This window comes from Manacus candei, unplaced genomic scaffold, assembly GCF_025592945.1.
Source record: "Manacus candei isolate 608988 ecotype Guabito, Panama unplaced genomic scaffold, ASM2559294v1 h1tg000028l, whole genome shotgun sequence".
Lineage (NCBI taxonomy): Eukaryota > Metazoa > Chordata > Aves > Passeriformes > Pipridae > Manacus > Manacus candei.
The window spans coordinates 10,193,277-10,207,518 of NW_026138076.1; the positions used below are offsets into that span (position 1 = coordinate 10,193,277).

The following is a 14,242-nucleotide window of genomic DNA, read 5'->3' on the forward strand; positions in this document are numbered from 1 at the left end:
ACTAAAATACAAGCTTCATTGCAGGCATCCACAGGACCTGCAGTGAGTTTAGAACTGTTACCTGGCACAGCTCTGCTTCTTGTGCCAAAAGATAAAATGGGAAGATAAAGATCACAGAATGGTTTTGGTTGGAAGGAACAATCAAAGATTATCTCATTCCAACCTCCCTGCCGGGTCAGGGACATCTTTCAATCACTACTCCACATTGCTTCAAGTCCTGTCCAACCTGGCCTTGAACACATCTAATGATGGGGCATCCACAACTTCTCTGGGCAACCACCATCCTCATCATAAAGAATTTCTCCCCTATGTCCAATCTACCCTTTTTCAATTTAAAACCATGGCACCTTGTCCAGTAACTAACAGGCCCTGGTAAAAAGTCTTTCTTTGTCCTGCTTTCTTATGAGCTCCCTTGAAATATTGAAAGGCTGCAGTAATGTCTTTCCAGAGTCTTTTCTCTCTTCTCCAGGCTGAACAACCTAAACAACCTAGGAGAGATGTTCCAGCTCTCTGATCATTTTTTGTGGCCCTCCTCTGGACCTGCTCTAACATGTCTTTCTTGTACTGGGGGCCCAAGAGCTTGATGCAGTACTCCAGGTGGGGTCTCATGAGAGCACACAGAGACAGAATCTCACAGCCTGCTTGCCTCTCTTCTTTTTAATGCAGCCGAGGATACAAGCAGTTTCCTGGGCTGCAAACTCACATTACTGGCTCATATTTAATTTTTTGTCCAGCAGTATCCCCAAGCCCTTCTCTGCAGGGCTACTTTGAATTAATTCATCACCCAGTTTGTACTGACACTGAGAATTGCCCCTACCCAGCTGCAGGACCTTGCATGTTACCAGTCACTACCTCTGTCTCCCTTCGGACATCTGCCATCCAGCCCCATGGCTAGTGCCTTTTCTTTCAGCTGAATTCTGTTGCCTTGCTCCTTGTTCCCTTGAACTCTTAACTGCTGGGAGGAGAAATTGTAGGAAAAGTTTTGCCTGTATATGGGGATAAATAATGTTCAGCACAGATCAAATGTTCAGAACATCTGTCTCCTGAATGTTCCTAAGTCTTCAGCATGGATATACAAAATGACATTATGCAGTGACCTTGCAATTTGTAGCAGTTTATGGAGTAACAAGTGGTATTTTGTTGGTTCTCGGGATTCTTATCAGTTATCAAATGTTTGCTTTCATGCATTAGAAGCTTACTATGTTTTCAAGAATTCTTGATGTGGGTAAACAGCTCCTTTACACTATTTTTTCAGTAATTAAATTGTGTTTGCTGAAGTTTTAGCAAAAAGGTAAAGCTGAGGCATATAACTAAGGCCATGCAGAGTATCATAAGGAAAGCAGTCTTACAGTCATTAGTATGTATATTGCATCTAATATTTAGTCTCCAATATAGAATGTTTTCCACTTTGGTGTCTCTTGTTAGAATTTTCTATTCTGTCAAGTATTGTCAGGGACATGAGAATATTTCCAAGTTTTATGTTGACCTTCAGAGGTGATGGCATGCTTATGTTTTTGCAGCTCTGATATTTAAAAGATAACTGTTATCATGGTCATGCCAACATTGAATTTGAACTTGTTCAGCAGGATTTAAAAAATTATGTTTGCCTTTTTATGTGGTTTATGGAGACCAAGGAGCACAGTCTGCTCCTATCTTCCCAGTCTTCTCCCAGTCTTCTACAGTCTGGTAAAATTTTGTATTTGCTTCACAAAGCAAATTGTCTGTCTCTAAGTTGTCCCTGTCATATGGACTTCTGGATCTGTAGAGGCTCAGTGACATTTTATTGCTGTTGCTGTCTCTTAGTGAAAGATGTTTTCCTGGCCAACTTCATACTCTCGCGGTTGCCATTGCGCAGTGTGGTCACTGGTCAGCATTTTCCAGTGCTCTCTGTGCATCAGAACTTAATATGTTGAGAGCTCAGCAGTGTAGTAGAGTACAGATGATCATTGTGATTAACAATCACTAAGTATATTTATTTAATAGTTGCTTTGGATGATAGTGCTGAATCTCCAACCTGTTGTCGTCTTTGACAGTCTGTTATTTCCTAGTTTTCCTGGTGAAATTGTTGGGGAAGATGAGCAAATGGAATGTTCTAGCCTTTCTTCTGCCTATACAAATTCCTCAGCTCATACTTCGGTGTCTTTTCCCTAGAAAAGGCATGTTTCCCATTGCAAGCCCATTAGGAAGGTTACATTCTTAACTTGCAGCTTCAAGAACGTCTGTTTTGTCTTTGTGCTCTTCCACTGCATCGATGTGGTTTTGTTGGTTTGCTCTTAAATCTTCCACAATTCAGTGCTACCTTTGCTGTCAGATCTTTGAAATTTACTGAGCTGCATTTGAAGCAACTTGTACTGTATGCTTGTTTGGTCTTTTTTCAAGCAATTCTCTGTTCCATGCTCTAAATGTTCTTTATATCTTATGAACTTGTAAGACATTTAATGTTACAGAAACAGTTGCAGAGTCAGTATTTTTTGAGGCATGAAGAAGATACATGAAACAGTTTGCCTTACACTGTGACAGCATGAAGCGTTAAATTTTTAAACAATCTCCAAAACAGGACTCAAGTCTCCAAAACTATTAATTGTTCAAAGCTCTCTTCCTATTTTAAAAAATAAAATCAATGTTAAATTTTGCAAGTGTCTATTTTCTTGAAGAAATTATTGGAATAATCCATGTAAAAATAGTAGAAGTGACAAATTACTTCATTTGGTATAGTAAGTGCAGAACACCAATTCATATTAAAAAGTAAACTTCTTGTGTGTTGTGAATAGTTCCTGGTGAAAATCTAGATAAAAAAATGCAGTGTCAAATTACTGGTTTATGTCAAGTTGTTGGGGTGGAAATAACATACTTTTCTCTGATGAGATTTACTCCAGATGTGGTGCAGTAACCAAAATTTATTGTAAAAGTTTATACTATCATTAATATTTGTTTTGTAGTATAGATTTAAAGTTAAACTTAAGTTTAAACTTTAGATCAGAATGCTCTGGCAGCCAGTGTCTCATAGACCATACATGTGTTGTTGACATCGTGGCAAGTCAAGGAAATTAGCAGTCTTTAAAGTCCAGCTGTCTTTTTGCTATTTCTGGCTGCTTTCCTTCGAAGAATTTCAGGTTTCGGCAGTATAATGAACAGCATAATATTGTATTTGGGCATTTTTTTCTGTTAACCCTTCATTTTGTCTGTAGACCTGGAGCTAAACAGTGTCAAGCATTTTATTAGTGGCAAAACCTTGTATAAATGTTTTTTTAATGAATTATAATACTTTTCATTGCAAACGTGTTTTAACAATGAAATGTTTTTTCTTGCTCCGCTGCCTGCTCAAAAGGTCTTTTGTATTCCTCCTCTGGATGCTTGACAAACTGCTGTCTTAAGCTTCTGCCAAAGCTTTCTGGGGCAGGAATATCTCAGACTTTACAGGCAAGGCAGCCTGAACATAGCTGTCAGCAGAAGCCACTGGTTTTATAACTCAACAGTCTTAAATACAGTATCAGTAACACACTTTACATTGTTCAGTGAATATTTATGTTAATTGTACTGTTAATCTCTTTGTGACACCATGAAGTCAAGTAAATATTGTTCTCATATTATAGATGATGAAGTGGAGCTCAAAACAAACGATTTATTGAAAGTTAGGAAAGCTAGCAAGGCAGATAAACAGAAAGGGAGAAGTAAGTCCTCAGTACTGTAAGTCCGCTAGAGAGTGCTGTTTCCAGCTAAATACTCAGACTTTGTTATTTTTTTTACGGGATGCATTCATGGGACTTCTGGGGAGGGAGGGCAGGACAGAATAATTGGGACATTAGGAATAGTAATTATGTGTTACATTGGAGTTGGCAGAAAGCAATAAAGAAGCATCTTCCCTCTCTCTTCCCATTGCTAGCCCCCTAAAAAACGGTTTTGAGACAGTGTTGTGTCTTCCTTCTTAACTTCTTAAGCATATCATCTTTTAGATTAAGACTATGCTTAATTTTCTTAAACTATTATATTTTAGTGGTGGTGGTTGTCCTGAGTATTCATCAGAAATGTCATCATACAAAGTACAAGTGGGAATGTTATTTCTTCTCCCAGATTAAATTTATATCTAAAGCTCCTGTTACATCTCTAATCAGAAAAGCATGACAAAGCACAGTATAGAATATAAATTAGTGAATGAGAACTTTATAACTAACGTATATCACTTTTAAATACAGTGATATTAAAGGGGGAAAGATAAAAATAGTAGCATCTAAATATAAAGTTGGAAGCATCCTTTTTGCTTCTTTTTCTGAACTGTGGTTTCAGAACAACTAAGTTTCAAATGCAGTTTTGTTCGTGGTTATTTTTGTTTTGTTGCTCCCCCAAAACAAAGCCATTTGACCACATAAAATCAGATTCTTTCAGAAGATCTTCGCACAATATTTTAATTTTTTTTTTTTCCAAAAGTATTTAGGCAGTCCTTGGGGTATATATCCTGGTTCTATACATCGTCATAAGAAGTATTTAAATGAGGGCCAGAGGCTTTTATTAGCATCATAGAAAAAATGTGGTGTTTGCTTAGAATTAACTCTAATTTGAAAGGGGAAAATTGAAAAACGTCATCAGAGGAGGCTGACAAACCTCTGTGTTTTCGTGCATAAGTAGTATTGCAATTTCTGTATGATTTCTAATTTTGTTCTTTCTAATACCTACATCTCTCTTTTTAGTCACCTTTCCACACCCTGCGGGTTCTGCACCTTCGTGGTCTAGTCTTCTAGACACCAGCAAGCAATGGGATTACTATGCACGAAGAGAGAAAGATAGGGAACGTGAGAGAGAGCGATCCCGAGATCGGGATCGTGACCGGGACCGAGACAGAGATCGAGAACGTACCAGAGACAGGGAAAGGGACCGAGATCACAGTCCATCTTCAAGTGCGTTCAACAGGTTAGTGAAATGTCTTAACCATACTGTAACTCTGTTCAAAACCCTTGTCTGTTTTAAATAGTGTACTACAACATTAAAATGTAGTGTTCAGCTGTATATTCCAAAGAGCTAGAGGGTGTGGCTTCCTCCCCTTCACCCTTTTCCCTTGGAAACTGTAATTCTAAATTTCTAAATGTAAAACAGAAGTGAAAGAAATGGACAGTAAACATCCAAACTGGTCATAGCGCTTTACAGTTTAAAGGTGCGATTTAAGCCTTGAGAATGATTAAGATACCCATCTCTGACATCAGTAGGTCTAGAAAAAACCTGTAGATGTACTAAATGAATTTTAGTTGCGGATTTGGTGCAAAGAGCAATGTGTTGCAACATTTGACCTTAATTAATGTTGTTATTACCTGCTAAAATGGTTAATTTAGTTGTTAAAACTGGCTGGATAATAATCTGTCTTCTTTAAAACTATTATTTCAAGGTCAAGAAATAATTTTTTTCGTTTTCATGCAGATGATTAAAATCATGGCAGATAACTTAATTCAGCTTTCAACTCTCTAATGGCTTTAAAAAAAAAGCTGCAACTGTTCTGTGATTCATGTGCACAAGTACAAAGCATTTAATGTTGAGCATTCAATGCTCTATGACTCCGTAGAGCAGAGGTCTGTTGGCTTGCCAGATTTTTCTAAATTTCCTCTGCTTGTTATTTGCTGAGCATTTTGGGGTAAATATTTGATTCTTTTTTTAGTGGTTTTTTTTTAAGTTTTAATTTTTGCAGAATATATATGTTAGCTATTAGGCAGATTGTTCTTACCAGTGGTTTTATGCTGTGAGGAATGAGAGCACCCAGAGTCAACATTACTTCGGTTGAGAGATTGCTTTTTTTGCCTGATGATTGTTAGCTGGGTGCACACTGCAAGATGGGGGATTTTCCATGTATGCCAGTGTGGTGATGTCCTCTCCTGTGTGCATGTGTTATGTTCCAGGGTCAGTTTCTGACAACTGAAGACCTTTCTAATCATCTGTTTCTCAGACAGCTTGATTGAAGGCCAGAAAGAACCCTGGTCATTCAAGGGTGCTTGAAATGAACCTTAATAGCTTCCAGGCCTTGAGAAATCTCTGTGCTGCTGCCAGAGTTATCTGTAAAGGAGGGGGAAGAGCAGGCCTCAACTTTGTGTGACTAAATTATCCACCATCTGTAGCAAAGCTGTTGCCACATGGCTGTGTAAGAAAATGGGAGGCCCTAAACTAGGATAAGTTGGTTTGGGAATCACAGAAAAGGTGGGAGAGGCTTAAGAAAGAACATGCAGACATAATGTTTTTAGGAAGGCTGATTTTCAATTCTGTGCAATTAAGAAAATAAAATGAATTGAGCTGTGAGGAAGAGAATGTGAACTATTTTAGAGACTGCACGGATTTATAACTTTTATTTATATTCTCTTTGTTTAAACTTTGATCAGGCGATACTTTCGTGGGATTTGGAGTAAGCATCATGTTTAGCTTTTACTGCTCAGAAATTACTGCTTTCAATGGTTTTAGTATTTGTTTTCCAGATAAATAGCCTGTGTTTGTGCTACAGCATTTCTTAAAATTGTAAAAAAATGGGAATTGTTTTTATTCTATTAGTATAACCAAAATGCGGTTTAAAAAGCTGAACTTCCAGCTGTCTTTATATTTTGTTTTGCTTTTACCCTGCTATCCTCAGAGGAAAGTGTGCATTTAGTCAATTAGTTATGACTAAAAACGTAGACTTTGGGATTTCATTGATATCTTACCATTTTGTGGTTTTTCCTCAGCAATTTGAAAAATGAAAAAAAAAAACAAAACAACAAACTAAAACCCGAGCAACTGTATTTCTAAGGTCCTGGAGCCCAGTAATCCCATGCAGCAGAGCAGATAAGGGTCTGTCTGACTAGAGAGCAGCTTTATAGGACTTGGTGTCCTGACAGTCAGCAAATTGAAAGAGACTCCACGATCAGTGTGTGATTAAGGTCAAAACGCACTGAGCAGCATTAGAGTGTTCCTGAAAGTTCCCAACATACTGATCTTGGCAAACTGATTTTTTACTTTACTTATAGAAGTCGTTTATTTTCAGATACACTTAACAAGGTGTCATGGTTTGTTCATAGTTTGCCAAAATAAGGTTTAAAAAGGAGCATCCATAATATTTTTAAACTTTTCTAGAGTGTTTTAAAATAGCTGTGTAACAGAACAGATGTAGACTGTGGGTTAACGTTAAAGGTTTTGGGTTCATCTTTGAAACCAAGCCATAAGTCTACAAGTAGCCATCTGATTTCTTATGCCAAGATTATCAGAAGGTAGTGCTACACATTCAGATTTTAACTTTTTAATTAGATTGTCAAAATACTAGTTTTGGGAAGCAATATCAGATACTGAGAGGAAACTGTAGCTGCACAGAGAGGCTGGGAAGTCTCCATCTTTGGAGATATCCAAAACCAGTCTTGACATTGTCCTGATGGCCCTGCTTTAGCAGCAATTTGGCCCAGATGACCTCCAGTCGTGCCTTCCAACCTCAGTCAGTCTGCGATTCTGTGTCATCTGGTCACAAATGTACTTTGCAGGATGTGATCAGCCTACTCTCAGATCTGTAGTTATAAATGCGTTATAAAAATCAATGAAGTTGTATTACTCAGTGGCAAATCATAACTTTTGAGTTCTGTAATAGCTGTAGTTTTCCTGATTTTGATGTGTGAATAATTTTGTGTTCCTTAGAAAAGCAGGATTTACTATGGGGTGTTTGATGCTTCTCTGCAGTCTCTTAAATTGCTAATTTTTGAAGTTTGCTTAATGATATAATTATACAGTTTCACAGAAAGACTAGTGCTGTTGCTTCAGACATTCTGCCTTCTCACTCTGAGTTTTCATGCATAGCTGTGGTAATCATTAATGTAATGTCTTCACTTGGGAAACGGCCAGAGGATCCAAGTTATGGGAGATAAAATTGGTGTGATCTAAGTTCTCACTGCTCCAGGACATGAGAAATCTCTTTAGACTTGAGCTGTTCTCCTTGTGTAATCTGTCTGATCTGTTCTGCCGCTGTCAGGGACTGCAGGAAGATACTTTCTTTAATGGTAAATGTTGGCAAAGACAAAACACTTGCCTTTTGTCAAGTTGATAGTATCTAAATTGTTTCCTGTTTTCATTACTGGCTCAGAAAGCCTGGTTGCATTGTGCCTTTCTTTAGGATTTGTTGGGGATCTTCTGCCAAACTATGGTTACAGAAGACTTCACATGATATATATAAATAGTTACGCTAAATTCATTTGCATTGAGGTCGTGCTATTAAATGATGCTGGACACTATCTGGGTAGGATTTTCTTAGTAGAGAAATGATTAAATGATCATGCCTTTTTAAGCTATGCTAATGTAGGATTTGAGTGGTGTTGGCTAACAACAGATAGTGTTCTTATTTTTTTTTTTTTTTAAATTTCACTGAACTCTTGGAACTGCCCTTTTCACCAAGTCAAAATATGAAAATATGTTTTTAAGTAAAGCCTTTAAAATCTTACCTAGCCTGCAATATTTAGGGGTTTTTACCAGCATTGTGTCAGGACACCAGTCAAGGTAATCCAACAGAGGAGTGGAAGTAGAGATGGCATTGGCACTGGAAAAAAATTAATTTTAAAAGCAACTCAAAACCACTGAGTATATTTTACTGTCAGTCTCTTTGTATCCAGCTTTTCATTTTCTTGAAGCTGATGTAAGGAAATAGATCGAGTGTATCAACATTTAACCTAATTTACCTAAATGGTGTAATAGTCAAAAAGTATGCTGATAAGTGTTGAGTGTTACATACACTGATCTGAAGACATTGCTGAAGTTTATGCAGGATTGTATTTCATTTGCAGTTAGATACAGGTTGAAGCTAACAGCTTGGTAACTCCTGTACAAACATAATGGGACACTGTTGTATTCTTTTTTCTTTTGTTTTTATTGAACAATTTCCTTTCAAAATTGCACTAACTACAGAAGTCTACTGTGTAAGGTGAAGAGCTTTAATGTCCTTTGAGCATTGTGGATCTCATATAGACACCTAGAAACAATATTAAGATTTTCCAGTCATGTAGCTTGAGAGTAAAAATTTCTTTTTTTTTCTAATATATATGTATTGCTTGGTGTTACTGTCCTGAAAATATCTTCTTTTTGAATCAGTGATGAAGAACGCTACAGATACAGAGACTATGCAGAAAGAGGGTACGACCGCCATAGAACAAGTAGAGAGAAAGAAGACAGACACAGAGACAGGAGACACAGAGAGAAAGAAGAGACTAGACATAAGTCATCTCGAAGGTTTGATTTTTTTTTTTTTTTTTTTAATAAGATATGAAAGAGTTGCCCAGTTTAAAAAAAAATAGAGTAAACTTTTAAAAGAACCCCAAACAAACTGGAGTTTTGTGGAAAGACTGTAAACACTCAAGTGTGCTGCTTGGAACAAATCTGCCATATAAAATGGGGACAGACAAAAAGCAATATTGGCCCTGGGTAACGTCATACTGAATGGTGTATGTGACAGTCTTGGTTGGTGAACAGAAATTATGAATTTGGGGAAAGAAGGGTAAAAATGGTTGGTCAGAAAGAGGTGGAGTGAAGCTGACATTCAGTGCATAAACAAAACAACTCAGCAGTGATTCTTAGTAAAATATCCCTCATGGTCACTTGATGGAAATTTTTCTACATGATCCATTTTAAGTTAGAAACTAAGGTTATCTCCAGGAAATGTGGTCAACAAGAATGTCAAATTGTTAAGGAATGCCAATAGGGACATGACATTATTTAAAAGTATTGCTATTAGAATAGGAGTTACAAATGTGAAAAATCATTCCATTTTCCCAACAAAAAGTACAGGGTTGGTGGATGTATGTACTGCTTAATGAAAAATTCAGTTTGGCACTCACATCCAAGTGCTCTGAGGTGGAATGGGAGCAGGTGCCACTTTTCAAATATGAATGCAGAAGCTGTTTTTTTGGTCCTTTGTAATTAAATGGGGCCTGAAGTGTCAAGTGTTTGAAGCATATTTTCTCTCTCTTTATTTAGTAACAGCAGACGTCGTCACGACAGTGAAGAAGGGGACAGCCACAGAAGGCACAAACACAAAAAATCCAAAAGAAGCAAAGAAGGAAAAGAAGCCAGTGGTGAACCTGCTCCTGAACAGGAAAACACTGAAGCTGCCCCTGTGGAATAGGCTTGTGTGATTTTTGCCTACTTGCATATATATTAGTGCCAGAAATAGATTACTATAAATCTTGTTATTTTTCTGGGAATTATAATAATTTGCTCTTAATCTTGTTCTGTTAGTTTGAAATCAAAGGTTACTTTGGGTTTTTTTTGAAAATAAAAGACTGAATTTTTCATGTTAAGATTCTTGGACTGACTTTGTCTTTTAAGAAACAGTGAGAAAACATCTTAAAGCTAGAGGCTTATGCTCTTACAATATAAGTAGGGCTTAAATTCTTTGTATTAAATTGTTTCCTTTTTCCATAAGCCAACGGGAAGGTCATTCCTTTACTGACTTTAGAAACAGTGTGCATTCATTTTATTATATGCCAACATCTGGAACAGTGTGGGTTTAGTTAGCTTTTGGAGTCCTATTTGGAAACATCATCCGTTACTACGGGGGCAGGCAGAAATTGCAGACTCTTCAAGAACCTTGTATTGTATTAAGGTGAAACAAAAAAAAAAAATTAGGGAAAGTGGGAAAGGTGCCGATTGTTCTTAGTCTAATGGAACACTAAATGTGGTGATGATACACTTGGTAATTATGTCTGGTTTGTGTGGGTGCATAAGGATGAATTAAGCTGGATAATCATCCCTGCTGCTTTTCGGTGGCTTAAGAGAAAGTTCATTTTAGTCTTTGTTCTAGGGGAACAGCTGTCCTTAACATGATAAAGATTAACAAACGTATCCTCTTCCCAGTGCAAGCTTGTGAGTCAAAAATAAGACTATAGAACGTGGGTAATTTTCAAAGACAAAGAACTATTTTAAGAGACATATCATCACTTTCAGATTTACTTCATTCAGAACAGTATCAAGTGTGATTGTTATGGTGGTCCTGCAAAAGTTGTACTGCCCAGTCAGGGCGCTATCTAGAAGACTTACTCCATGACAATAGCAGGGTGAAGTGTACTTCATTAAAAGCAGTAATTCTATATAAAAATCCCAGATTTAATAGTATTAATCAAAACATACCAGGGAAATGAGGTCATCTGGTTTTGGATGAAAATAATGTCTGTACAAGTACACAGTTACAATTATTTTTAATTATTTTAGAAATTTAATTCACAGTTTTACAGACTAACAAACAGTACTTGAAAGTCTTGAAAATACCAGCTTTCATGCTGACCATGAAAAGGTACACAAAATCAAAGTGCTATTAATGTGTTGGATAAAACCCTTCACCTGATTATTGCAACTAGAAAAATTGCAAGAAATTTTTCCATAAGTTATTCATGGATTTCTTTTTGTAAATCAAAATAGAGTGGGTGAGCAGGAGCTGTTGCTCCTTAAATTTCATTATTATCATAATGCATTAAATAGATATATATATATGTATAAAAAAACAACAAAAAACCCTTAAGAACACAGGGAAGGAAAGAGTTAAGTCTGTAGCTTAGATCACTCTGAAGTGACTTTCTGACAGGTTTTGCTGCTTTGCCTAAACTTGACTTTTCTTGACATGCAGGTTGAAGTTTCACAAACCTTTTCTTTATAAATACATACTTGAGCCCCCCAAAAAGCAAAGACTGATGTTCCTTTTTTTTCCCCCCTGTGTTAAATTACTTGTCATACTCTCCACAAAGACTTGTTTTATAAAAAAGTGCCAGGCCAGGACACAATTGTGAGAGTAATTTTTCCTTTCAGTTCTTTGAGCATCCTTGCCAAGCAGGCATGCATCATTCCTGATGTGTTCCTGCCATTGACAGCAAGGAGGATGTCACCACATCTGAAAAAACAAATGCAAATGCAAGATAACAATTAAACAAGGTGATTTCTTATCTTAAATGTTTGCAAATTTAAACATTGCCAAAGCATGTCCTTAAGCTGGGAGGAAAGGGTAGAAATGAGTACAATGGTTTCTTCTCTGGCTAACTACTGTTCATGAATAAGGGAATAATAAAGCAGGTGAAAAATACTTCACTTGTTTGGTTTTCTTACAAATTTATAATTAATTAGACATATTTGAAAGAAAACAGGATATAGTTCTTTCAGATGGGAATTATCATCATGGAATTATAAAAGGGCTTGGGTTGGGAGGGACCTTAAAGATCATCTAGTTCCAACCACCCTGCTGTGAGCAGGGACACCTTCTACTCTAGACTAGGTTGCTCAAAGCCCCAACCAACCTGTCCTTGAACAGGGGTGAGGCATCCACAACTTCTCTGGGCAACTTGTTAGTGCCTCACCACCCTCACATTAAATAATTTCTTTCTAGTATCTAATCTAAACCTGCTGTCTTTCAGTTTAAAGCCATTCCCTCTTGTTCTGTCACTGCATGCCCTTGTAAAGAGTCCCTTTCCACCTTTTTTGTAGGCCCTCTTTAGATATTGGAATGATCCATTTTCTGAGTAAACTTATGTTTTAAGGCTTGTTAGTTGATTTAAATTTGCACCATAATTGTGCATCTATTCTCTTAAATTTGTATTGGTGTTTGCAGGGAAGGCTTTTGGTTGGGGTTTTTTAGAGCTGAGTATGTGGGAAAACTTCTTTGTGCTGGCATGCTTTGTACTACCCCAGAGATCAAACTGAGTTATCTTTATTCATATAGTAGTGATTACTAGATATCTGAAAACATTCTGCTATGAAGGCAGATCTGTTAAAGTTCAGGATACTTATGTCCTGTTTCCAGATTTGTCAGAGTTAGTTCTGTATCAATGAGTCCTTTCCCCCCTCCCCCACTGTCCTCATGAAACATGGTGGTTTTTTTTAAAAAAAACACAAATTACCGAGAAGAAAAACTTACTTAAATGCTACTTTTGTTTATATAGTTATCATTACCTAATTCTGCCATCGTTGTATGCTGGTGTTCCCCCAACAATGGATTTGATAAAGAATGGTTTGTTTCCAGTAAGTTCTTCATAACCTCCTACAATGCTGAAGCCAAGACTTCCAGATGTATTTCTTCGTAATACGATTTCTTTGCAGCTGTACAAATACCTGAAACAAACCAGTCTAATTAAATGTCTTACAGTTAACTTCAGATTCTGATGAACCATTCATGATGAATCTGCCTTTTTGTGCACCCATAGAGTGTTTTGAAGGTGCAAAATAGCACCATAGTACCACTGTATTAAATACTTACACTTCTGTTTCTGCTTTCCACAACCAGTTATTCTGAAAGTAAAATTACTAAGTAATTTGGGGTTAAAGTATTAAATTGGTTGGTTTATACGGTAAAATTTTAGGCAAATTATTTAGTTGGTGTGATGGAGAACAGCACTTAAGACTGGAGTTCATGTTCATAAATCAGCAATCCAAAAACCTCTATTTCACTTACATTGTACAGTCCAATTTCTTGTTTATTGTCCAGATAAGAGCCTGCATGCGATTAACTATGTCAAAGTGGTCAGTTATTTACTACTGTAGTGCATATCAAAGTTAAATAATTTTAAGGCCAGTGGAATGAATTACAAAAATGACAGAGATGACACAAAGACAAGTATTGGTGGAAGAAGGGATCCTGAGTTTTTCTTGTCAAGTAATGTGGTAAGTCACAGCATGGAAGATGGGAGAAACTTATCCACGTCAGTCAGTGCTTTGGAGAACTGAGTCTGCTCTCAAGATAACTTCTCCTCACTGTAATGATTAACACAGCATTTTACAGTAACAGAGCTGAAATCTACTTCTCCCTCCATTTGTCTTTTGAATGTATTTTATGATACTGTATGTTATGCTGAGTCAAAGCATAGCTGAAACTAGGAATAGGGGAAAGCAAGAATAGTGTTATTAGACTCTTATATGTTGCCTATTGCTCTGAGTACATTCATTTCAGTACTTTTTCTGTTACATTTTTTTTTAACCAAATTAATTTCATTAGTTACAGAGTGAGCGATGGAAACTTTTGTCCATAGTACTTAACTCGCTCATCATTAGCAATGTATCCAGGAATGATTGAATTTTCAGGCTGAAAATCCATTTGCTATTCTTTATCTGAAAATATAGGCTGGCTTACAGCAAGCAACTGTTACAAGCTCTATTCAGAGACTTTTTAGGTTTCTAAGAAGCAGCTAACACTTCTGTAGAAAGACAAATAGCCTTTAAAGACCAATATGTCTAGCTTTTTTAAAATTGTGTTTGTCAAATAGTGCATTTGCTGTCTTTCATAGCAACATTT

General features: G+C 36.8%; 2 protein-coding genes across 6 annotated transcripts in view; one reads left to right on the forward strand and one right to left on the reverse strand.

Annotated features, from left to right (window-relative positions):
* FIP1L1 (factor interacting with PAPOLA and CPSF1) overlaps window positions 1–10,271 on the forward strand; it is a 40,667-nt gene extending 30,396 nt beyond the window's left edge. For 2 of the 4 annotated variants that reach the window (XM_051790384.1, XM_051790385.1), the window contains 4 exons: window positions 3,594–3,671; window positions 4,686–4,905; window positions 9,067–9,204; window positions 9,949–10,271. In XM_051790384.1, coding sequence (XP_051646344.1) covers window positions 3,594–3,671; window positions 4,686–4,905; window positions 9,067–9,204; window positions 9,949–10,096 — 584 coding nt within the window. In that variant the 3' untranslated portion in view covers window positions 10,097–10,271. The remainder of the gene's footprint in view (window positions 1–3,593; window positions 3,672–4,685; window positions 4,906–9,066; window positions 9,205–9,948) is intronic. The other 2 variants (XM_051790386.1, XM_051790387.1) reach the window with 1 other exon arrangement.
* An 881-nt stretch (window positions 10,272–11,152) lies between these two features.
* The window catches only part of LNX1 (ligand of numb-protein X 1), a 111,713-nt gene continuing 108,623 nt past the window's right edge, over window positions 11,153–14,242 (reverse strand). For both annotated transcript variants that reach the window (XM_051790380.1, XM_051790381.1), the window contains 2 exons: window positions 12,907–13,065; window positions 11,153–11,854 (listed from right to left, as the gene is read on the reverse strand). In XM_051790380.1, coding sequence (XP_051646340.1) covers window positions 11,719–11,854; window positions 12,907–13,065 — 295 coding nt within the window. In that variant the 3' untranslated portion in view covers window positions 11,153–11,718. The remainder of the gene's footprint in view (window positions 11,855–12,906; window positions 13,066–14,242) is intronic.